The sequence below is a fragment of the Pteropus medius genome, unplaced genomic scaffold (assembly GCF_902729225.1).
Source record: "Pteropus medius unplaced genomic scaffold, Ma_sr-lr_union100, whole genome shotgun sequence".
Taxonomy (NCBI): domain Eukaryota; kingdom Metazoa; phylum Chordata; class Mammalia; order Chiroptera; family Pteropodidae; genus Pteropus; species Pteropus medius.
The window spans coordinates 5,979,904-6,006,529 of NW_024346667.1; the positions used below are offsets into that span (position 1 = coordinate 5,979,904).

The 26,626-nt window shown below is 34.4% G+C and overlaps 1 protein-coding gene and 1 non-coding gene across 10 annotated transcripts in view; one reads left to right on the forward strand and one right to left on the reverse strand.

The window, feature by feature from the left end:
• The window catches only part of ARFIP1 (ARF interacting protein 1), an 81,737-nt gene that overhangs the window by 48,141 nt on the left and 6,970 nt on the right, over positions 1-26,626 (reverse strand). For 4 of the 9 annotated variants that reach the window (XM_039875944.1, XM_039875949.1, XM_039875946.1 and 1 more), the window contains exon 2: positions 11,557-11,658. In XM_039875944.1, the coding sequence (XP_039731878.1) occupies positions 11,557-11,652 (96 nt within the window). In that variant the 5' untranslated portion in view covers positions 11,653-11,658. Of the gene's footprint in view, positions 1-6,530; positions 6,640-11,556; positions 11,659-19,733; positions 19,756-20,199; positions 20,280-26,626 lie in introns of those variants that run through there. The other 5 variants (XM_039875941.1, XM_039875945.1, XM_039875948.1 and 2 more) reach the window with 3 other exon arrangements.
• LOC120613685 (small nucleolar RNA U13) lies at positions 11,882-11,984 on the forward strand. The gene has a single exon (XR_005655757.1). It is a non-coding gene; the product is annotated as a small nucleolar RNA U13 (small nucleolar RNA).

The window sequence follows — 26,626 nt, forward strand, 5'->3', positions numbered from 1 at the left end:
TAAGTAAATACTAAATAAGTTGCTCTTTTTTTTTAAAGGGAGGATAAAGAGGGATACAGAGCAACAGGCAAAAGGTGCTACTTTAGGTGGGGTACTCAGGGAAGGTCTCTCTGAGGGGGTCAAACGTGGGCAGAATCCTGAACAAAGTGACGGAGTGAGCCATGTGGCTATGTGGGAAAAGAACAATGACTTAAATGTTCTATTTCTTAATTGACTGGTAGACGAGCAGGTATTGAAATGTACTTCATGTGCCATAAAATTCATCCTTTTAAAGTGTATGCCAGTGGTTTCAGTATATTTACAGAGTTGTGTAGCCATCACCACTAATTTTAAAACATTTCATTACCCCCCCCCAAAAAAAACTCTGTACCCATCAGAAGTCACTCCCCATTCTTACCTTTTCCCAGCCCCTTAGAACCGCTAATCTACTTTCTATTTGTATGGATTAACTTATTCTGGACAGCCATATAAATGGAACCAACACAGTATGTCGTGTAGCATACTGTGTTCAAGGTTCATTCGTACTGCTAACATGTATCAGTAGTTCATTTCTTTTTATAGTTGAATAATATTCTGTTATATGGATATATCACTGTTTATCCATTCATCAGTTGATGGATCGTCACTTAGATTGTTTCCACTTTTTGAGTATTACAAATAATGTTTCTATGAACATTAGTGTACCCATTTTTGGCTGGGTTATATGATATTCTATGTTTAACCTTTTGAGAATTTGTCAAGACTGTCTTCCAAAATGATTGCACCATTTTACATTCCCAAAAGCAATGTATGAGGGTTCTAATTTCTCTACATCCTCACCAACACTTATTATATGTCTTTTTGATTATAGCCATCTAGGCAAGATAGAAGTAGTATCTCAAAGTAGTGTTGATTTGGATTTCCCTGATGACTAATGATGTTGAGCATCTTTCCAATGTGCTTATTGGCCACTGGTAGGTCTTCTTGGGAGAAATGTCTATTCATATCTTTTGTCCCAGTTTTAGCTGGGTCATTTGTCATTTTACTGTTGAGCTGCAGGACACAAATCCTTTATCAGATATATGATTTTTAAGTATTTTTTCTGTGGGATGCCTTTCCACTTTCTTCTTTATGATGCTCTCTGAAGCATAAAAGTTTTAAATGTTGATAAAGTTTGATTTATTCTTTGTTGTTTGTGCTTTTGGTGTCATATCTAAGAAACTAAAGTAAAGTTCCCTCTGCAAGGTCATGAAGATTCACATCTATGTTTTTCTTTTAAGAGTTTTACAGTTTTAGCTCTTAACATTTAAGTCTTTGATCCATTTTGAGTTAAGTTTTGAGTAGGGTGTGAATTCTAGGTCTGACTTCATCTTTTGCATGTGGCTGTCCAGTCATCCCAGCACCATCTGTCGAAGACTATTCTTTCCACATTGAAAACTGTCTCGGCACCGTAGTCAAAGCTAAACTGATCACAAATGTAAGTGTCTATTTCTGTACTTCCAATTTTGTTTCATTGATCTATATGTGTTCCTTATGCCAGTACCATCCTGTTTTTATTACTGTAGCTTTGAAATAAGTTTTGAAATCAAAAGTAGTGGGTCCTACAACTCCATTCTTTTTCAAAATTCTTTTGTCTATTCTGGATCCCTTGCATTTACATACGATCAGTTTGTCAATTTCTACAAAAAAGCCAGCTGAGATTTTGATAGAGATTGTGCTGAATCTGATTGAGGAATAATGCCATCTTAACAAATTAAGACTTCTGATCCATGAACATAAAATGTCCTTCCATTTTTAAAAATCTTCTTTAACTTCTTTCGATGATGTTTTGTGGTTTTCTGTATCCGAGTACTGCACATATTCCTGAGTATATTCTTATTTTTGATGCTATTATAAATGGAATTGTTTTCTTAATTTTATTTTTGCATTACTTATGCCTAATGTATAGAAATAAAATTGAGTTTTGCATATTACTCATATCCTCCAACTCTGCTGAACTTATTAGTTCTAAACACACTCAAAAACACACAAATGGAATAGAAGTCCAAGAGAATTGTTTGCTGTATTCTTGGAACTTACCATATGAGTAAAAAAACATTACTCATATGAATCATCTGTTCTGTCACAAAATATTGTGTAAAAAGAGATACAGTAGTAGCAGTAGTTGGGAAGAGGAGCGCTAGTAACAGGTTAAACAGCAAATATGATGAATATCTCTGATTATCTAAGTTTTCAAAAAGCGTTCAAGAACATCTCCCATCTTGTCATGCATGGCCTCTAGGAGAAACAACTTTAAGGTATTACATACAGCTCACTCAAACTCCTCCCACTGATCTCCCAGGGTCCTTTACTTAACAAACAAAAGTGCTCCCAGAAAATAAACAAAAAAACCTCTCTTGTTTTATGTAAACCAGATGTAAAACCTGAAAAGCACTAAGGCCTTCCTATGCTTCTGTTAATAACAGAAGGAGTCTAACCAAAAGTGATACAAATGGGTCCATTCAGATTCTGAACAGAATTATCATTTTGGTAGTGGTCTGGCTGGCAAGTGTAACACAAATGACGTGGGCTGTGTGAGAGAAATGCATGACTTATGAGATAATACTTATTTCATGAGCTTGTTAACAGTTTTTTGTAAAATACATACTTTCTGAATAATATAGTTTAGCCTGATAGGTCACAAAAACTTAAAATATGCCTTTACATTAACCCTTACTTTTTTTTAAAGTATCTCAGTTATAAGGCTGTGCTCAGCTTAGTAGCAAAAAAAATATCTGCTACTGCATTCACTCCTATAGTTTCCGGAATATATTTGAGAGACAATGAGCCCATTTATAACCAACAACATAAAATCTGATTTGCATTTTTATGTCACTGACATTCCCTCAAAATTTAAGACTTTTGCAAAATCGTGCTTAACAACTACACAATAAAATGGAATAAACCTAAAGTTAACTTTCTGTTCAAGCTATAAGGATAATGCTGCAATATTCAATAGTTTGCAAAAATAAATTTTCAAATAATTAAGCTAAAACAAATATAATGCTTTTGGCAAAAAAGCTTCACATATATTTTAAGTCCTTTTCAAAAGATACATAATAATGTTTGTAGTAACCGCTTCCATAAAGCTGTGAAGGGGGCTCATTTTTTAACCAAAATAACTTGGCTTCATTTTGCACATTTTAACAGAAGTAAGAAAAAAAATGAGTTTAAGATAGTAACTTTAGAATTTATAATTTAGCATGGTAATCTGCTTTTGAACTAAGTTAGTGCAAGACCAACACATAAAAAACACAAAATGTTCAGCAAATTTGCTTTAAAATACACATCCTTAATAAGATGCACAATACAAAATATAAGCAAAACTAAAGATTAATTAAACCTTCCCTTTATTTAGGGTGAGGAGAAATCGTATATAAAGGAGTGATTCTCAAAGCATATATGTAACTACCAAGAATCTATAAGGATTCTTCAATTATTTTATAAATTATACAAACTCTCTTCTCCCTTAATTTCTTTACACAAATTCTCCCAGTTTTCCTCCTATCTACATCTTTAAAAATGCGTTGGCATTCCTTACTAGTTCTAGTTTTTCTACAAAAGAAAAGTCCTAAGTCTCACTTCTCCTCCTCTCTTGGCGACTTAACAGATCTGTCTTCCTTGTATCTAGTCTTATCACTCCTGAAATTCATTCTTCAAATTGTAGGCAGAGACAACTTTCTAAAATGTGAATTGGACTGAGACTCTTTCATTTTATGTCATTTAGTTGCCCTCCATTGCCTTTTTTAAAAAGTCCAAGCTCTTCAATATGATTTTGAGGTTTTGTGGGATCTAGCCCCTACTTACCTCTCTAGCCTTGTTTCTCACACATCTGCCCTTACACTTTCCTCCTTAGCATTAGTGAATTTTTAATTCTGTGGTCTCACACCTCTTTCAGGGCTTTAGAATTGCCTCTGGTGGGAACATTCTTCACCCTTCTTCATCTGGCCAGCTCATCCTTCAGATTCAGCTTGGATAGCAATTCCTCAAGTAAACTCTCCTCACTCTTCCTACCAGTTCCCAGACTATGCTATACTTGGCCTAGCATATCACTTCTCACGCGGTATAAAAATTAATTTATCAATATTTTCTCTCCCTGCTTACCGTAAGCTCTCTAAGACCAGGTTGTTTATTCATCTTGTTCCTCTTTAGTAATTCTAGCATCTAGCAGATGCAATACTAATACTTCTTTTACTAAGAAATTTTCTAAATTTAAACATCCTATCTCATTCTTGAAAATGGATAAAACTTTCCAAAGCATTTACGTAATATAATTTTTAAAGAAACAAATTGAAAACTTTATGTTAAATGTTCTATGAAATTTGGTAATTTAAGTCCCCTTTGCTGTTTTTCCAGTTAGCTGCCTATAAGGAATATCTGCAAAGCTACCCCAGGCCCCCGGTGAACATACTGCAGCATCCGTAACCTCCTCACGGTGTTCTCACTGCCTCCTCTCTACAATTATCTTGGGTCAAAGCAGATTATTCTCCAACATTCTACTTATCAAGTGGGTAGAAGGCAGGGTTGGCATTTTCTCAGCTCTCCACTGGTACTTCTAGACTACCAGCACTCTACATATAGCTGTTTCCCTTATCTTCACAAAAAGAGTAATAAACTTCAAAACGTCAACAAATGTTAAACTGCTGCCAGGGGATTCCTATGACAGGTTCTTCCACTCTAATCTCTATATGAATGTGAAGCATCTAACCGGAGCCTCTCATTGCACAGACTAAGAAGGGAAATCAAATGAAAAATGAAACATCTGCAATGAGACACAGAGACATTTACATTTCATGGCCTGTGCCACAGTGACACCAGCTGGCCAGACAAGTTATGACAACTTAATAAGCTACCATCTTAATTTTATGCAAGACTATACTTTTTGAAGTGCATTATGCAGTATGTATTAAATAAAAGCCATTATAAACAACAAATAGGTCTAAAAGGAAAATGTATATAAGTAAAATGCCTCAGAAAACTCTGGTTATGATCCAGTTTTAAATATGAGATTTCTTTACTAGTTTATAAAATATAGTCTAATGCTAAGCAATACATTTTAACACTTTTATGAACTTTTGTCCATATTAAAATAAAAATATAGATGAAATTATATGAAATTTCCTCTTTATTGCTCGGGAAATAAAAGAGGGAATGTATGCCAAAATTTGAATAAAGATGAGCCTAATAGATCTTGAGTGTAATTTATTCAAAACAGTCAAAAGGTGCTTTTGAAATATTGTTTTTACTCATGGTGAAAGGAATTACATAGCCAATTTTTAATTTAATCAAAGCACAATAAAAATGTAAGAGATACATTATTCACCTATTTTTAATAAGAGCAGTTACCAACAAAAACAAGTTTTATGACGCTGAATTTCTTCAGGGAGGTGAAGTTGGATGTGCTGGCTGAAGTGGAATATTGCTTCTAAGGAGCCCTGTCCACTGGTAAAATTCACATCCGACTAGGGGGAACCTCCGGGACCACATCTCCTTTCTCCCTGCTCTACCTTGCACTAGAAAGGAAAATAATATTGCAAGGGAATCACCAAAAGAGAACTCAACATTAACCATGAGTAAATTTACAAAGCAGCAAGCTAACTGGCTTTGACTACATAAGCAAAAGAAAAGCTACATTATGGTTTAATTCACTTCATTCTAGTAAGACTCTAACCTAAAGTTAAAATTTGAAAGGATTAAAAAAATTTTCTTCTGTGCTACTCGAAGGCAAGTCGTTTTTTTTTTTTTGAAATCTCACGTGGGCTTTATTTTTAATATGTTATACGTTTAGACACAGATAACAATTATAAGATTATGTCTAAGCAAAGAAAGCAAATTAAACAGCTGAACTGATGATAACTGATTAGAATGAATTCTGAATTTTTAAAAATTGAGTTATATGAGAGGCAAATAAAACAGATTGGTGGATGGACAATTTGAGGGTGTTTAAGAATCTGAGAGAACTAAAAACATTCTTTGAGAAATACTCAAATTTCCAGCTAAGATAGGTTCACATTCCCCACTGAAGGGAATCCTAAACGAGCACTGCATAAAACTTTGGAGATGAAAAGATGTCTAACTCCATTTTATAAATGAGAGATTTAGGTCTAGCTTATACATCAATTTAATTTAAAAAAGTATTTATCAAGTGCCCAATGCAGTACTCTTTCCACTTCCTGATATCATGATAGAAAAGAATATCTTCTGAGGACATTGCTCATTATTCACTTGGGAAATAGGTATTTCTATCAATAAAAAAAAACGAAATCAAGAAATACAACTAAAATTGATAATTTGACTTTGAAGCGGTTTCAGGTCATTATTTTAATACTGTGTTCACACAGAATCTGTTTTACATCCATTTGCAGACTTCAAATATCTAATTTCACAGTGAAGTTTAGCTAAGTGACATTAGAGCCTTCTGAAATGGCTTTGGTTTGGTGTGAAGTGAGAGGTCTGAAAAGAATATTAAGCTAAATCCTCAACCTACTAGGATTTTTAAAAGCAACACTTACTTTTTAAATTTAAAAAATCATCCAATATTATTTGAATCTTCTTAACAACAGATCTGTGTCACACTCTTTAATTAAAACTCTGAATGTAGAAAACTGGCTTCGAGGGAGTCTGGATTGAAACAGAAAGCAGAGGTGAAAGCCAAATAATAATGTCTGATTCTCTCTAGCCGTTATATGGGGGAACAAGGGAAGGTAGACAAACACTGTGACTAAGAAAGAACACTTATTTCAGAAACATCTTATTTCCCAGGAAAGCTTCAGGAGTTTAGGAAGCCCTTCTCAGGTGTGGTTTCCCCAGTGGTCAAGTGGGTTACGTGAGTCACTAGGTTCAGGGTCTTTAAGCAACATCCCCATGTTAACCAGAATTGGAGCAGCTCCGTCAGCAGGCTTACCAGACCATCAGATCGCCTCTTCCAGGTTTCTGGGACTGGACCATGGCGTGTGAAGGCGCTTGATCAGTGTATCTATTAGTCAGTCTGGATTGGCCAGTCTAATGTTGCAGTAATGAATCACCTGAAAATCTGTTACTTAACCTAACAAAAGTGTATTTCTCATTCCGTCTACCTGTTGGTGGGCACTGTCCATATCGTTTTTTCAGTGAGAGCTGGGCTCTGCCCTCACAGTTGTTATTGGGCAGCAGGGTTGCAGGGAAGGAAGGGTGAGCACTGGTGAGTGGAGGCGTGACTCCAGACCCAGTTATGGGGTCCTTTCCAACTGCAAAGGGGCAGGCACAGGCAACCTCCTCATGTGCCTGGAAGGGGAACAGAAGTGATAGGGGCAACGGTCTCTTCCACAAGGAGAAGGCAAGGAAACTGGCATTCATGCCCACGCTCTGCTATTTAGTTACTCAGACTGCTGGAAGGACCATATACCAAAGTAGACTAGTTTTATATGATCTTTTAGATCTTAGTAGGGCTTTTTACAAGTCTACCCTTGTAAAAGGTAGCCCATATCGACAGCCCTGTGGGGTGGCACTGAATATGACAGGGCCAGCTCTCCTCAGTGATCCTGCTATCAAGATCCATTCAGACTTCTCTAACCACATCTCCCTCTCCTTTTGTAGCTTCCTTACTCATTTCCTACTTCCTTCCCTCCCCTTTAAATCTACTATGCTAAGGAATACTTGATTCATCTCTGGGAAGCTCGGCTTTGATTACGTCACCCCCTCACACAGAAATTTTGGTTGGTTTCCAATTGTCTATGGTTTTGCTATTAAACTAGCCCATTGGCCAACAGCAGCAGCATTACCTGGGATCTTGTTAAAATGCAGCCTCTAGGGCCCCACCTTGCACTTCTTGAGTCAGAATCTACATCTTAACACAATCCAGGGGATTCATAAGCACATTAAAATTTGAAAAGCACTTATCCATAGCACTGGTTCTCAAATTTGGCAGAACATTGAAATTACCTGGATTTGAATTTAAATAGCAAATTTAAAAATGGCTAATATCCAGTTTCCAGGTCTAGAGTGATTCTCAGGTGATTCGATCGTGCAGCAGAGTTTGAGAACCACTGCTGTACAAGCCCAAGTGACATTTACAGCCACCTTTAGTGTGCTCCCCAAAACCTCCCCAGTGTCATTTTCTAACAATGTCAGACTGATCCCCAAATGCCCTCTGTGCTTTTGCAGTAAGTACAGTTTTAGTCTATTAACAGAAATCACCAGCCATTACATCTGTCTCCTCTAATGACCGGAGAGGTCTTAGGACCACTGCATCTAAATTTTTTTTTTTAATGTCATGACTACAAGTTATGGAGATCCAAACACATTCATTTACTAGATTGTACATTTAAAGGTTCTTAACTAAAGACTCACGAATAGGTTTAAGGTAAGGTAACTGTGAAGAACAACAAAGGTGGAGGAATTAACTACCAGGTATCAAGGCTGAAGCTAACATTTGTTCCAGATTTAATTACTATAGTAAGAAAAAGATAATATGGTATTGACAAAAAGACCAAGAAATAAAACAGAGAATCCACATACATGATCACCTGATTAACAGCAAAAGCTCCCTACTCCACCCCCTGTAGAGAATCCAGTCTTGCCAATAAACAGTGAACATCAATTAGATATTCATATTATAAAAAAAACCTTAACCCACACATCTCACCATACACAAATTTTAATTCAAAATGAATCAAAGACCTAAGTGTGAGAAGCAAACAATAAAACTTTTAGAAGAATACAGAGTATCTTCATCATATTGGAATAGGTAAGATATCCTAACAGGATCACAAAAATCACTAAAAGGAAACATTGGTAAAATGGCTTCATTAAAATGAACAACTTTTGTTCATCAAAACATATTATTAATAGGGTACAAAAGCAAGTTACAGACTAGAAAAAAATATTGGCAACACACACATTCAAGCAAATGACTTATTCCAGAATATACAAAAAAACTCCTACAAATGAATTAGAAAAGGTACATACCCAATAGAAAAATAGACAAAGAACTTGAAAAGGCAATTCATAAAAGATAACACCCACATGGTCAGTAAGAATATAAAAATATGCTCAATATCATTAGTCACCAGGGAGATGCATATTAAAACCATCATGAGATATTATGTTTCCATCAAAATGGCTAAAATTAAAAGGTATGACAATACCAAGAATTGGTAAGAATATAAAAAAACTAGAACTCACATTCATTGCTGGTAGGATTGTCATATGGTTCAATCACTTTGGAAAACCAGTTGACAACGTCTACCAAAGGCAAACATCATGTACCCACGACCAGGCAATTCCGCTTTTAGGTATATATCCAACAAAAATAGGTGATTATATACACCAAAAGATCTGTACAAAAATGGACACAGCAGCTTTATTCATAATAGCCACAGACTAGAAACAAGTCAGGCATCCATCAACTGAAGAACGGAGATACAAATTGTGGTATATTAACACTATGGAAAACTATACTATAATTAAAAAAAATTAAATACTGCCACAACACGAAGGAACAACACGAATAAATTTCACAGACATAATGTTGGGGGAAAGCCAATCAAAAAAGTGTACACAGTGTATGATTCCATTTAAGCAGTTCAGGGACAGTCAAAAGCAATCTACGAGGACAGAGTCGGAGCAGAAATGATTACCCTGGGAGGGAGGGAGCGGGGTGTACTGCCTAGAAGAGGGCAAGAGGGAGCCAGTTAAGGTCCTGGAAATGTTCTACACCTAGATGTGGGTAGTGGTTCCACTGAGCTTAACATTTGTGCTTTTTACTGTGCATTAGCTAAAGTCAAAGCTAAAAAAGCAAAACAAAACAACAAAAAGAAAAAGAAAAGGTTCAAGAAGGCAGGTGAATTTTCAAAACAATGCAGCATTTTGTATGTACTGCTTTTCTCTTAGATAAAAAGTGCTTAGCTTCCATTAGATTCTCTATAAGAATATCAACTCCCTGACAGCAGGTATTTTTGTTCACTGCTACATCCCCAGTGCCTGGTATATAGCAGATAATAAATAGCTGCAGAATAAATTTGCAGGAGGAGCTTTTATCCAAAATAAGATGAAGCAATCATTAACTAACATTTTGATGTAATGAGTTATTTGAATTAGTAGGAGTTTATAAAGTAATTGGTAAAGTCTAATGATGGTAACCTGAGTTTCCTTATTATTGCAGGTGTGTCTTAGTGTTTTCGAACACCTGAAAGACTAAATCCTGAAGTGAAAATGTCCTTTGTGTGCTCAGAATTTAAGTCTTTTTCTTCTGTGAGTCACTCTATGTTGAGCCATAGGTGCTTAGAAACCAAGTTAAAGCGCTTGCAATTAAAGGAAATCTAAAGCTTGAAGACAAATTAATTCCCTCCAAAGATGAGGCAAAAATAAGTGAAATTCAGTGGCATTTTCCAAAATTAATTAAAATGATCTACCTAAAACAGTGGTTCTCAACCAGAGGTGTTTCTCCCCGCTCCTGGGGGCATTTGGCAATGTCTGGAGACATTTTTGCTTGTCACAGCTGGAGTGTGTCACTGGTATCTAGTAGGAAGACGCCAGGCATGCTGCTAAGTATCCTATATGCACAGGCCAACCCTCCACAACAAAGAACTTATTTGGCTCAAAATGTCTTTAGTGCTGAGATCAAGAAATCCTGAGCTGTAACTTTCTGTTAAACTAAAATAAAGGATTTTATTCTTAAACATATGAAGTAAGGAATCCTATTTAAGTTGTAAAATAATTCAACTATCTTTCAACCATCACTTTTCCAAGAATATGAAAACTGTATTTTTAAAGTTTTACATATATATCAATTACCATAGAGGGATGCTTAATGAAAATATCTCCAGAAATAATAACATTAGTATCATTTCTAGGACTATATTCAGCATATTACTTGTTTTATCTTATTTAATATTAACATCCCCATACTAGTAAAAAAGGTTTTCATTTATAGAGATTAGAAAACAAAAACTAGAAAAAATTAAATAAATACCACCCTAGGTTACACCACTATAAATTGCACAGTTGAAATGTGAATCCAGATTATCTCCAAACCTATGGTCTTTCTATTAAAACACATTTAATTTCAATTTCAAATAAGAGGCTGATCAAAATTAAATGCAGTTCATTCTCCACTGAGTCAAGTATGCCACTTGGGAACATGAACAGCAAAGGTAGCAGTAATACGCTTAGGAATCATGTACTAAGGACACGTAGAAAAGAGATTAGATGGAGCCAATTTTTAAAAGGATAATCTATAGTTAGTATTTTTTTCTTATCACAAATAAAATTAAGTAGTTTTATAAAGTTATATTCCAAAATCATCAGATACACTCTTGTTCTGGTCATACAGAAGAATTACTGATAATAATATTAAAGCCTAAATGCTTACCGGCCTAGAGCTTAATCTTGACAAACCACTAACACGACCTGCTTAGTCATCTCTGTATAACATTAGATTACTGGCATATCAGCCAATCTAAGAAAATATTCCTATATTAAACTCTGTCTTTTACTTTTGTCTCAACATTTAAGGGTCTACCATGATGCTTTGTATTAAGAGAAAGAAAATGTTCTTACCCTATTAAAGCCATGTTCATGAGAGTCATCAACTTCCCCATTACTAGTCACTGGAATTTCTGCTGCTGAATTTTTGGGAGATTCTTGAGCCATCATAGACTCCTAAAAGAAAGGAGAAAAGAAATAGTGATAAACACCACCAAATCATAAAAGGCAAACATTCAAAAGACTATTATATTCATGTTTATGGCACTTAAAAGCCCCCATGATAGCATCTTTTAAAATAATTACAACCTCATACTTATATGATAAACATGATACTAATAAAAAATGCACCTGGCTTTTAAAACTGCACTCAAATTTCTTGATTAACAAAACAAGTTAGATCCTTTGTAGTTCAGCAGCATGATGACTGGATGTTCGTGCTGTTGTGTGAGATGTGCCTCCCTCGAACCTTGTTATGACATCAGCCCATTACCCATCCGACATGAAAAAGAAAAAAAACAAGTTACTTGTTACAGGTACCAAGGGGCAATATCTGTGCCTTGTAAATAGTGTTATGATAGACTACCACTTACAACTGGAACTATTACAGAAAGCTAAGCTTGATTATTAATTCAACAAAAGCAGCTCACTTTTGCTGTTGTATATAATGAGCCTTTATGTCAGCTTTTGTCTAAAGAGTTTCTTTCTCTAAGGTAACAAAAAAATTTAAACCTCTATACTAGGAGAATTAAGTCTTACTGACTTTACTGTTCTAAAGGTCAACTAATGTTTAAAAATAATTCCTTAATTTTATAAGCATGGGAAATATAAATTTACTTCAAAACCAAATATAGTTAATCAATAACAGAACATCAATTATGGTTGGTAAAAAATTCTTGTGCTCAAAACATACGTGATTTAAAAAAAATGTGTGACTACAAGTTAAAATGAGAATTTCATATCTGTAAAGGACTTTAACAATAATCTACTTTCCCTTATTTTAAAAATCAAAAAACTTCAGAATAAGCTGAACAATTTATTCCACTTTTTACAGAGAACAGGTGCCTCTCTTCTCATGCACTCAACAATGGTGCCCACTAGAATGAAAGTCTTGACAGAAAAATATGTTAGGAACAGAATCAATATCTAACAACATATGTTCTAATGCTCAGACCTGAACCTAGCTGCTACCCTCAATACCGCACTGAACAGAATTACCAAAACCAAACCAAACAACTAAAATAAATGTGTGTGTATTTATGTATGTGTTTTTAATCTGCTGCCAAGAACTTAAATTTAGGGGATTATTACAGGCTAAGTCATACTACTGAAAGCAAATGTTAATGCAAACAGGTTTGTGATCTAGTCTCTACCTCTATGAAATATAAAAGGCTTATTATAATATATCTCACAGACATGATGTTGAACAAATGAAGTCAGACTCATAGAGTACATACTACATGATTCAATTAAAAAAGAAACCGAGAAGTTACAAAAATTTTAGGCAGAACAGTGGTTGCCTTGGGTGGGGGAAATACTAATGTTTGACCTTGAGGAGGGGACTTCCAGTTTCCATTTCTGAATGTAAGGAGCTTGGAAGTTTCTACGCCACCCTAACAAGTAAAAACCTGAACAGACTAAAAAATCAACAACTCTTCTTGGATTCTTGAACAAGGGGAGGATACGGGGGCAAACTGCTGCCCCCAAAGTTAGAGAGACAGACATGTGAATACAGGGAGTCATGGCTTCTCAGAGTGAAAACGCCTCAGGAACCAGTGCGGGGATCAGGGAAACCTGAAACATAACTGAACTGTTGGAGGCTCAGTGTAGACAGACGACTCGGAGAGTTAAAAACTCCAGGGAGAATAAGGAGGACACCACAATGTTATGAGTTTTACCTCCAGGAGCTGGACTAGGTTAGCACAGTAAATACTGGAGAAAAATCCCCTCATCCTTCCAGCAGGGGAGGAGAAATGAAACCATTCTGAAATACACCAGAGCACTCTGTTCTCCTTAACAAAGACTACCCTCAGGAGAAACCAGAACCTAACCTGCGTGGGTACAATCTGTGCCTAACTGACTTCAGAAAGATACCCAAATCTAACACACTTTGGCCATCCTGACAAACCTAAGAGCGGGTGGAGAAAAAAAACAGAAACACTAGTGAAGTTCACAGTCAGAGGCACAGGCTCACTAAAGACTGAGACCTAATCACGGACTACAGAATGCTTCCCTCCTTCCACACCTCACCATCCCATGGCTAAAGGCCTATTTACAATAGTTCCTTTTACCCAGTATACTATGTCTGGCTATCAAGAAAAATTACCAGGTCTACAAAGAGGCAGCAAAACAAAACAACCCACCACAATTTGAAGACAAATAACAAGTATCACAGCCAGACATGGCAAGGATGTTGAAATGATGAGACTAGGAATTTAAAATAACTATGATTAATATGCTAAGAGCTATAAAAGATAAAGTAGACAGCATGCATGAACAGATGGACGATGTAAAGCAGAGGTATAGAAATATTAAGAAAGAACCAAAAAAAAAAAATGCTAGTGATCAAAATCACTGTACAGAGAAATAAAGACTGCCTTTGATTGGCTTATTCAGTAGACTGAATAATGACTCTGGAGTAAGCAAACATTTCTTAGATTAAAAAAATGAAAAGGCAAGCCACAGACTGAGAAAAAATAGATGTAATATAAGAATGTATTTGACAAATGACTGGTAGTCCAAATATATAAGTAAATCTTACAATTCAAAAGACAAACAACCCAAATAAAAAATGGCCAAAATTTTAACATATACTTCACAAAAGAAAACATATGAATGGTAAGAGAGAAAAAGTGTTCAATATCACTAATCATCAAGAAAATGACATTTAAAACCACAAAAGGTACAACTATAAAGCCACAATACTGGCTGAAGCTTCAAAAGACTGACAATACCAAGTGCTGGTAAAAGTAACTGGAACTTAAATACACTGCTGGAGGGCATGTAAAAGTACTTCACTTTGGAGAACTGTTTACAATTTCTTATAAAAGTAAATATACATTTGACTATATGACTCAGCCATTCTATACCTAAGCACTCAACAGAGAAATTAAAACAAATGTCCTTAAGAGACTTATATAAATGTATTCATGGCAGCTTTATCCTTAAGAGCCTAAAACTAAAAAAAAAAAAAATTAAAAATATCCATCAACAGGGCAATGGATAAAAGAACTGTGGTATATACATATAATGAAATATTCCCCAGCCATAAAAAGTAATGATTGATGTACGCAACAACTATTGCTTAATCTTAAAACATTACACTGAGCTAAAAAAGCCAGACACAAAAGAGTACATACCATATGATTCCAGTTATACAGAACTCTAGAACATACAAATCCAACATATCATGACACATCAGCTGTTTCTTGGGGAGACAGATGGGGGAGGGGAGGACTGAGGGCAAAGGAGCACAAGAAACTTTAGGATGATGGAAACATTCTGTATCTTGATTGTGACGATCGTTTCCCAAGTTTATACATTTGTCAAAACTCATCAGACTGTATATTTTAAGTGGGTGCATTTTACCCTACGTAAATTTCACCAATCAATAAACTGTTGATTTTTTTTTCTTAAAGGATAAAATTCTATTCTATCATCTTTAATGGCAGAAGATCTAGTTTTTTCTGCAAGCCCCAAATCCACCACAGCGACCACACTAGTCTGATGGGAGTGGGAAGGTGTATGGCCCTGATCACAGTTTTCACTCACAAGGAGGGACTGACTTGCAGCTCTGAAACCTAATGAAGTTTGTCATTTTCCAAAAATACGTCTCTATGACAAAAATACTTTAGACCAACACACTCTCACTATAAAAATTACTGCAGTTCTTTACAGACACATATTTCCTGTCTTAAATCACAAGCACTTGCCTCTAAGAGAATACCTAAAGAATGGAAGAGCATTAAAAAAATCTCTCTGTTCCTCAGATTCAGTGTCCCTCATCCTAGATCTTTTGAAACAACAAAACAGGATTGCCTCTTTTTAGCTCGCCGAGTCAGGCTTTAGCCAAGTACTGTATATGCATGCCTTGTTCTTTTGGCTGCCCAGCCACAGCCCCCTTCCAATGCTGGGGAAAGTCTCCACATAATGAGGCTGGGAAAAGGCAGAGTCTGTGTCTTATTACATAGAAGCTCAAAATATCAGATAACCAAGCAAAGTTTCTCAATCCTACAATAGCTATAACATGGCTCTAAAACTGCTTACAATCTGACCCCTACTTACCTCTCCAACCGCTTCTCATACCATACTCTCCCCTAACTAGGTGACCAAATGCTTAACTTCATCTACATCTTCAGAATGCACAGTAACTCTTCTCCCCGTCAATTCAACTCTCAGCTTATAGCTTTTTCTGTAGCTGCCCAAGACCTAGGCTAAAAAAAAAGAGCTCATGTAATTTTTCCTGGCACTACTTATGTTTTTCAAATCCTGAAAATATACCTTGCCATAACATTAAAAAAGACTTTATATCTGACAGTCAGCACTTACAGGTGAATGAACATCCGTGGATGTTCATTGTGCAACATTAACAAAAATTTATCCAAAGATTAAAAATTTATCTTAATAATGCAAGAGAAGGCATGCCAGAAATATTATTAATGGGAAAATCTAATTTCTAAAATGCTTAGAAACAAGGTAGAAACTTTTAGAAAGGATATAAAATAATCTGTCTTGGCCTTAAGTAGATTTCTGGAACTGTACAAGGCATTATATCTTCTAAAACACACGTTTAACATTGTCCTTTTAATCTATCACTGAGCAAGTGAAAATAAAGTGGCATAATAATAACAAACTTAAGGTTTTTCTAACTTTTATAAATATACCATTTAAAAAAGTTACTTGAAAATTTGTTTAAAAATACAGTGAAATATTTCACTGGCTACATATATTCAGTAGTATTTTTGTTCTGCTATCAAGTAGTAGTTATTTTTTCTTCTCATTTAAAGGACTAAATTCTAAATTCAGACAATTCTAGACAAAACAGCAGTGAAGAAAGTAAACTGAAAGAAGCAAAGCCGCAAATTCAGCTCTAATTGTTACAGTGATGGCTTCAGACTTATGAAGGCTGCAGGGCTTAGTGAACTAATTACCCATGTCAACAGAGGCCACATTTTGTTCCAATACCAAAAAACACAAATGCTTTCTGTGTCAGATCAAATGACTTAGTTTTTGTTTGCCTACAAAAAGAGAAAGTAAACCTATTAAACTCATAATTCAAATAGTCTTTAAAATTCTCTTCTGTATCAGTAAAAATGACCTTGAAAAAATGGTTAATATATTTATTACAAAGCATTAATTCAACATGATTCAAAAGTATTAGGTGAATAAAGCCTACTGTATGAAATCTCAAGAGAATCGAGGTATCAGGAGAAATGGATTTAAGCTCTGCCCTTTTTCATAACTTTATAGAAGTCACTTACTTCCCTAAGCTTCAATTTCCTCATTTAATAAAAAGAGATTATTAACCTCACCTACATATCATATATGTACATAATTTATGTACATATTTAACATGTCTGTCTCCCTCCAAAGTGTTTACAACATAAGCCAACTCCTCCTGACACTCAAAATCCTTATATGACCTGAATTATCTTCTTTCCATTATACTTCTTCAGATATCCTATTAAATCAAACTTCACTACTCACACTTAACATATCTCTCAATTTCTTTCTCTATGCCTTTGTTCAAGCAGTGACCATCATCACTCACATACTCAATTCTACCCAATCTATAAGACTCAGCTTAAATGCCACCTTCACTGATATTCCTGGCTGATATTCCTCTGAATTGCTATAATTCTTCATCTGTACCACTCTATAAAGGCATTATTCTTCTACATTTTACTTATTAAAAAATTTCCTCAATTAATCAACATGCATCTTGAGTGCAGGATACTTTTTAGACCTCTGAGTTACTTCCATAAAAGAAGAATGTGAATATCTGTATATTTTTCTTGGATATTAGAAACTGGTATATGTATTGGTGTTACTACATTAAAGAGCAGACAGAAAAGAAGAATTCAGTTAATAATCCGAAGAAACCCTAATAAATACCTAACACGAACACTGTGCTTTCTTTCCATTTTTGTTTTTAAAAATACAATTTTTTTTGCCTGTTTTTCAAACTTCTTGCTCCTACCTTTAAATAATTTTTTTCCTAATTAGTTTCTTAAATTTACTCTTATTTTCCATTTCCTTTGGGTTCAAATCACAGTTCTTTTCCTCATGTTACCCCTTCCAGGTCTCTGTTGCCTAACCTGTAAAATGAGGAAGAAAAGAAAACCTCAACTGCAAAAGGGTTAGTGTAGCATTAAATGGGATAATATATATAAATCCCAGTACGGTGCCTGGCCCCTAATAGGCTCTCAGTGAATGGTGCCTATTAGGCTATTATTTCTTCTACAGACATAGAAGAAGCAGTTTAAACACATTTCGAGGTATAAAGTTTGAATACTAAAAATGTAAAGAACAAAATCTACCTTTATCTTTTCCTGTCAAGACTGGACCAGAGTACAAAGCAAGCCAAGCTCATGTTTTCTTCTTTTTTAATTCAAAAAGAACAACAATAAAACTTTATGTCTTTTAAAAAAACACACATGCAGAAGAAGAAAGCATTTTCACAGTTACTGATGAGATAGACATTTTAATGGAAACATCACCCTAGGTTCTGCAATGAACTAGCTAAGTGATCATGAGCAAGGCAATTCACCTTAAAAAACCTAAATGAATTTTTCTTGTTCAGGGTTGGCTCAATTTAAAATGCTGGAGTTTCTAATGTTTTGTTTTGCTTTTTAAAGAAATGAAAACTATCACTCAAGTTATTATATTCTATTCCTAAGAAACCAAACTCATATCACTTACACTAGTAGAGTGAGAATTCATTCATTCATCAAATTGACCACGAGTATGTGCCAAGCTCTACTAAGATTAATCTGAATTACTGAAAATGCTGATATATAGAACATTTAAATTCAGAGAATAGCCATAATACATATAGAGCTGTAATATTAAAAGAATTCTTGTAAGTAAATTTGATCCCCAAATGTTTACATTATGGATTTTGAAAAAAGCAGATTTAAGTTAGTAGAATACTAATAAATGGGGAATTTTAAAATCACAAAATAGTTCTAAAGCCTACTCTGGTTAACTGTAAACTCATATGCTTTTATATTTGAGCATAAATTCATATTATACTGACATGCTTGGTCTTTTAAAAAAATTACAATATTCCTATAGACACTGCACATTTAGTTATGGCTAAAAACACAGGGAATACCTAACACAGATTTTATTATTAATTTATAGACAAATTTGAACAATCAATTACATGGCAGTGGTTTCCATCCAGGCTTAATTCTCTATTGAGCAGGAAGCTTCTAGTTTAGCATCTTTCTGAGTGACATTCACATATACAAAACCCACAGTGGTAAACCATAAAGAGCATACTTTCATTTATTATTATGAATCCCATCATTGGCTGGGCTGCCAGTATTTACTTTAGTTCGCATGCACAAACTTCCTCTGATCATCTCTCAACAGTATAGATTCAGAGATCTAACCATACAAAATCAAATCCATGAGTTAAGATACATAATTCCCTAGTTTCTCAGAACTGAATATAACTATAACACTGCTTTGATAAATGGTAAACAGCCAAACTATTTTAAATCACAAAGAATCCTGAATCCTCCACAGATAGTACAATGTTTTCCCCAACAGAACCCATCTTTGTCCTTTGGACTAAGAATGTTATCTAAATCCTCTATTAAAGCTTGTTGCACAGACTCACAGTGTCTTGGCTTGATTGAGGAAATACTGTGTCTAGCATTGTGCTAGATACACAGATGGCAAACTGGTTCAGAAACATTGCAACTGGAGTTCCGGCCTTGCCAATTCCTAAAAGTCGGTTACTACCTCTCCAAAAGTTAAATATATTTGACAAATGGAGACTATAATAGTTGTTCTATTTACCTAACTGAATTACACCAAATTGTTCTAAGGACCAAGGTGGGCCAACATGAAAGTGTTACTTTGTAAATCTTTAAGCATTATAAATATGAGAGGTATTACTAGTTTTCAGTATTCAAAAAACATCTGGTGGCTTGATTCAATATCAAATTAACTTCTAAATATATTTCTCTTTATTCTAATGAACTACAACATGGTTCTTACGTGGTCTATATTAAAATTACCTGCAGAACTTCCAAAAAGAAAAAAAAATGCACATGGCCCCGTGTTTATCACTGTAGATTCAGTGAGTCTGAAGTGAAGTCCAGAACTCGGTATTAAAAACAAACGAACAAAAAAACTCTACACTTGGATCTGATGCACACCTAACTGTAGAGAGAGCATATGGGAGTATATGAGATCAAATGTGAATCCATTACCACTATTATTTCAAAAGAAACCTCAATTCATATTTAAACTATAAACTATAGCGTGACCCCAACTTTTATGATCATTTTTATGTGGAAAGGCAAATGGTAACTTACTTCCTGTTATGAAGGAGTCTCTCTCCTCCTACTCCTTTCCTGTGTCTATGTACGTAAAAGAGTTTACTTAGAATAGCACATGTTTAGACTCACTCAATTTGTACGGTCTAAAACTTTGATTGAGATGAGCTGACTTCAAATCACAGTAAAAATACCACCCAATCACCTCAGAATTAGACTTGACCTCTTCTGTGGCTGGTTTAGACGCATCAAGAGTAGTAGTATCATTGCTGCAGTCAGACATACCTAAAAGTAAAATGTGTTAAGCACACATTAAATAATTTAGTTAAGAGCTGTTCTAGTTCATTAGAATAAAGAGAAATATATTAAGAAGTTAATTTACATTGAAGTCAAATGACTAGATGTTTTTTGAATACCTAATACTAGTAATATCTCACACCATACACAAGAACAAACTCCAAATGGATTAGAAATCTAGATTTAAAAAGAAAACCATGTAAAAGAAAACATGGATTGAACTGCGCTTTAAACTTGATGTGTAGAAAGGCTTTCTAATTCTAGGAATCCAAAGACAATTAAAAATTTTGATAAATTTGACTGAATAAGAATGTTTAAAAACTGTACAACATGAACACTACAAAGAAGAAAGAAAACTAATAAGCTAGGAAAAATATTCACAATATATGCCATAATGGGCTCATATCCCTAATATATAACAAACTCTTAAAAGCAAAGGGAAAAAAGAACAAAACCAGAAAGTTTAAAAAAAAAAAAAAAGAAAGAAGACATAAACAGACAATAACAAAAAGGCATTAAAATGGCAATCCAAAATATAAAAAATGCTCAAATTCACTCACAATTAGAAAAATCCAAGTTAAAACAACACTGATATACTGGCAAAAAAACAGACTGGCAAAAAAAATTTAATATAACAAAACATCCTGTTAATGAGGATGTGAAAAAACAGGCACTCTCGTATGCTGTTGATGGGAATTCAAACTGGTACAACTATTCTGGAGGAAACTTTGGTCATGCCTAACAAATCACATATGCACTTACCTTTGAACCCAGCAATCCCATTTCTAGGAATCTATCCTGGAAATAAACCTCCAACAATATAAAAATATATACACAGTGTAGCCTTGATAATTGTAAAATATTGAAAACGGTTTAAATGTCTTCATATAGGAAAGTGACTGAATAAACTATGGTACATCCAAATAATGAAGTACTATGCAACTATTAAAAAAAAAAATGAGGAAGATCTCTCTGGACATGGAATGATTTCCAGGACATACTGTTAAGTAAAAAAGACAAAAACATCTATGGGTATGCTACCTTCATGGAAAAACAAAGGAGATATATGAAATTACACATTTTCCCTCACTGGAACAAGAGAAATACAAGAAGGATAAACCAGAAACTAAGGAGATAGGTTAACTACAGGGGACAGGTAGAAAGGAAGTAGAAAAAGGCGGGGATAAGGAGGGAGTGATACTTCTCTAAATATATATTTTTAAATAATTCTGACTCTCAGCATCATAGTAATTTTCACATAGCCTTCATTAAAAAAAAATGTTAATAATTAAAACCAACTAGAATTTAAGGGAAATTCAAAATGGTATCAAATCACCAATAAATAAATCTACTTGTATTATAAATGAATAACCCTGGGAAGGAAAGGGGAAAGGGGAGGCAAGGGGAGAAGGGGGAAACGAGGGAGAAATAAGGGCGGGGGTGGGAGAGGGGAAGGGAAGGAGAAAAGAGTATCTTGACTAGACACCATAAGGCTTAAGACGAAAAGAACTGCACAGAAATGCTGTTAATCTAGTTAGTAAAAGTGTTTTCTATAGGGGTATGGATTAATAATTCTGAAATTACATCATGTGTATAATAGAACTGAACAAATAAATAAATAGAATGTAGATACTGAGAACTAGGTTTTTCACTGTTATAAACAAAAAAAGAAGAAATGCTAAAATAAAATCTATGGTGCCAGACTGGAATCAGTTAATCAGTTTAAACTCATGGTTTTTAGTGTGTGCATGCGTGTGTGTATTACATACACACATATATGTATGGGTATGTACAGGTTTCCCAGCTTTGTTCATTGAGAGGGCCTAGAAGAAGTGATACCCAGCAATAATGCTCAGATCCTGGTCTCTAAACACCATTCTCCAATCAAAGGAACCACCACTTAAGGAGAAACAGTTGATTGTAAAGCTGAGGCAGAGAAATACAAGATGAGTCTGGAACATTTTCTTGTGTCAAAAAGGAAGGAAAATTTCAAAAAAAAAAAGGGGGGGAGCTTGTCAAAAGAACACAGGAGTCAACATAAAGGAGTCCCTAATAGCCAAGGCTGAAACAAATTGAGCAACAAAATAAATGATAGTACTGGATTTAAACCCATAAAATAAAGCAAATATTAATGAGCCCATACTGATATAAATAATCAAGTAAATGAGAGTAAAGAGACAATTCTGCTTCACAACAAAATCTCAATTACGAAACATAAAAAGAGGCAAAGAGCATCACCATCAGGCAAACATCACAGTAATAAATGTTGCAGCCAAGATCTACTGATGAACACTAAAATTAGAGGTTAAAGTTTGAGGACAAGTAGGATTTACATAATCTCCAAGCATCTCCCACAAAGTACTTAGCTACTAGAAAGAGAAAGATAGTAAGTAAAGATAATCACAGCTCACAGTGAAGAAATGCAACAGAGCCAGCTTAACTAAGTGATAGTAATCACCAGTAGGAAGACATATGATGTCATAATCCCACTGATACACAACACTGAGAAGGACACATCAGAAGGAGGCAATCTTCTATACTGAGGAAAGAATGAAAGGAGGAAGGAACCATGGAGAGCGAAGAGTGGAATGGAAAACGGAAGAAAGTTAAGACAGTTCATTTTTGCTGTTTTCTACTTTCTTGTGAAATAGGAGTTATCATCTGCTCCCCTGGATTAAACAGTACCACCACTTAGGAAAATGTATCATCATCATCCAGATCAAGAAAAGATCAAGTAATCCCTAGCAGACAGAGAAATACAGAATCAAATTTCTGAGAATTACAGAGATAAGTACTAAATTTGTGTTTCACTCATTCTTTAAAGGCTCTGACCTTTTTACATTTATTTTTTAAAAGTTTGTTGTTTTTAACTTTGATAACATACATGAGTAATGACAAGATTTAAAAAGTTAATGACTTGTTATTTGTGCTGTTTAAAATGTTTTCTGATCTTTGCATAAATTCACAGTTATCTTTAAAAAACTGTCTTCAAAACAGAATGATAAATTACTATTACAAACTACCACTAATGGTCAGGCCATTCAGGTGGGTTTATATAGGAGGCCAAAAACCCTTAAGTCATCTCTGAGACTCTACCTTAAATCAGCCGGAGGTATTCCTTGACTGATGAGTGCAAGAACCAACGACCTATAAAGTGAATTACTAATTAGCACTTATAAAAAAATGCATAAGTAATAAATAATATCACCTGAAGTTTATAATTCATCCTACTGTTTGGAGCTGTTTTTATTTTATGATCAAAATTACATTCTCATTTCTACAAACTGAACAGACTAGATCTACCCAAAGGGAAACTATATAAGAACTTTAACCATAATTTAATGAAGGAGTATTCTATACCCCACAACTCTTAAATGCATTCAGGATCTTCCTAGGACCCAGGGAAAAGAAGGCAAGAGGTACTCGATTTGCCAGGATCTTGGAACATAAGAGAAACATATCGCTCCATGAGTACTAGAAAACAAATTGTATTTAGTCTCCATGATGCCAATGAGTTAAAGACTCAGAAGTTTAATACTAAAAGATCTAGGTATGGGATTAACTTTGATGAACAGAAATCATGAGTTTTTCAAATTAAGGGACCCACATATCACAGAGGGTCTGAAATGGTATGCTCAAGGCACCTGAAGGCAGATATAAACAGGTCAGACATAAATAGGATAAACACAGTACATCATACTGGAATGACAATTTACACTCCCTTATTAAAATAAGCATGGTATTATGGAATCTAAAGCAAAATTAACTTAAATAAAATGATACACATATGTCTTCTAAGAAATAACTTGAATTTTTTGATGAAATATATGAATTTCCAAAGAAATATCTGAAGGGTTATTCTTTCTGGGGTACTTCAGTAAAAAAGCTGGAGAAGCATCATAAATATGATATATGGGACCAAGGAGTTCTGACTGTCAAGGACAATGCCAACGCAGTAAATAAAGAAATCTTTAGGCAAAAGGTAGCAAAACTTGGGCTTGCTTTGAGCTGAACTTGCTTAGTTTCTTTAGACTGTTACATCATTGATATTAGATACTGGTTAGCAGGCTAAAGATTAAAGAAAGTGGCTCTATTTCTTTCATTCCATTGGAATATGTCTATCTTTTCTCACTCATGAATAAACAGGAAGAGACTGGTAAGATTTGTTTTAATTTTACAATTCAATATTAATTTTCAAGTTGAACTGACTTGTTTACGATAAAATATCTAGAGTTAAAACACACAGTGACTACATTAAGTAACTATATATGTTTCGATTTGAAAAATGATACCCAAAATACAGAAGTTTTCAGGTTTAGTTAAAACTTAAAATAATTTTGTTTTTTATGACGGTAGTTGTCTTTAAATAGGAAAGCCTTTCTCCCTGCTGTCCAATGCAAATGATATTGAACTGAAAATGGTTTGCAAAACAGTAAGTTCAAAGTACATTACATTTCGTTTCATAAGTAGAATAACCAAATAAAAAGAAATAAGATAATAAAGAATCATTTACATTATGCTTCTGTCTTTATGTCAACAACTACCTGGTATCTGCAAAAGCTATTTTGCTAGACACCTATAAGTCCTTTTAAATAGTGATATATTGAGTTCAGGTTGCTCATTATGATAAACACATTAGTCTAGATAATTCAAAAGTAGAAAGCTTTAGCAAAACACACATAATTCTCAATTATATGTAGTAATAGGAAACAATTTAAAAATCAACCTAACAGATATTTACCTATTCCCATCCCCACCATCATTAACTGAAGAAATCTTTTTATTTTCCCCACCAGTTTGTGTTACAGAGAAACTAATGAGAAGTAAAATGATAAGACTCTAAAAACTAAATTACTCCCCAAAAGAAAACTAGCTGTAAATAAACTCTGAATTATTCAGTGTACTGTGGCCTCATTCTTCATAGATGGCTACCTAAATTTAAGGACATGAGCAGTGAAGCGAACCAAGAGAATTGGAGAGTTACTTTAATTCTGTTACTAAATTCCCAAAACTATCTAAAACAAACACTTCAATACTCACGGGTAATTTTTTTCAATAGAAAAAGCTCAGGGTAAATAATCTAAGAATAAAGCTTAATATAAATAGATAGATATCGAAATATTTGTAGATATGTACATTCATGAGTTAGTTTATACTTCCTAGAAGCAACCACAGCAATAATAAGCACATATACCCAGATCTTGGTTTCTAATACTAATCTTCAATAAAAGGAACCAGCACTCCTTGGAGAACTGGCAGATTCTAGGACTGGGGCAGGAAATATACAAGATGAGCCTGGACCATCTTGTAGTGCCAGAAAGTAAGAAGGTGCTTAAAAAAAATAAAACAACAATAAAAAACTCACAAGGATGGGGATATGTCAAAGGAATATAGGAATCAACTGAAAGAGCTCCCAATGGTGAAAGATGAAACAATCTGACCAACAAAATAAGTAAAGTATTTTAACTCAAAGTGTAAAATAAATATCCATGAGTCGCTATTGATATATATATAAATGACTGAATAAATTAATAACTGGCAGGCAAGAGGCAAATCTTCCTTGCAGAAGTCAAAATATTCTCCACTGTTAAGGAGGTGGAACATAACTTCTCACTCCTTAAGTGTGTGCCTCTCATAGTGACTTTCTTCTAAAATGTACAGTGTGAAAAAATAGGAGGGGAAAAAGATAACTTTACAATGCATACACCTGACGAACACTATCTCAAGCCATGAAGGTCAACATCAACAGTGGTAAGGCATACTGACAGTATTTACTTTTGATATGATGAGAATGGCACTTTACCTCTGTGGTCTTCCTCCCAAAAACACATTGTCCAGTTTCATCATGAGAAAACCATCTGACAAATCCCAATTGAGGGACAGTCTACAAAATACCTGACCAATAATCCTCAAAACTATAAATATGTCATCAAAAACAAGGCATATAGGAAACTAAGAGGACACATGACAACTAAATCCTGGATGGGATCCTAGAAATATAAACATCAGGAGAAAACTGAGGCAATCTGAACACATGTTAATTAATAATAATGTATGAATATCAATTCATGAATTGTGACAAATGTACCACACCAACATAATACGTTAATAATAGAGGGATATACAAGAATCTCTATGCTATCTCTGTAATAATTCTGCAAATCCAATATTGTTTTAAAATATGAGTTTATTAAAAAATAATCTAAGAATACTATGTTATATTTTATAATTATTATTTTCAATAATTAATAATATAAAATTATATCATTAAAATGTTTTCATGTACTTGGGAAAAGAGTATAACTGGAAGTTTAACTACTATTATTTTAACTACT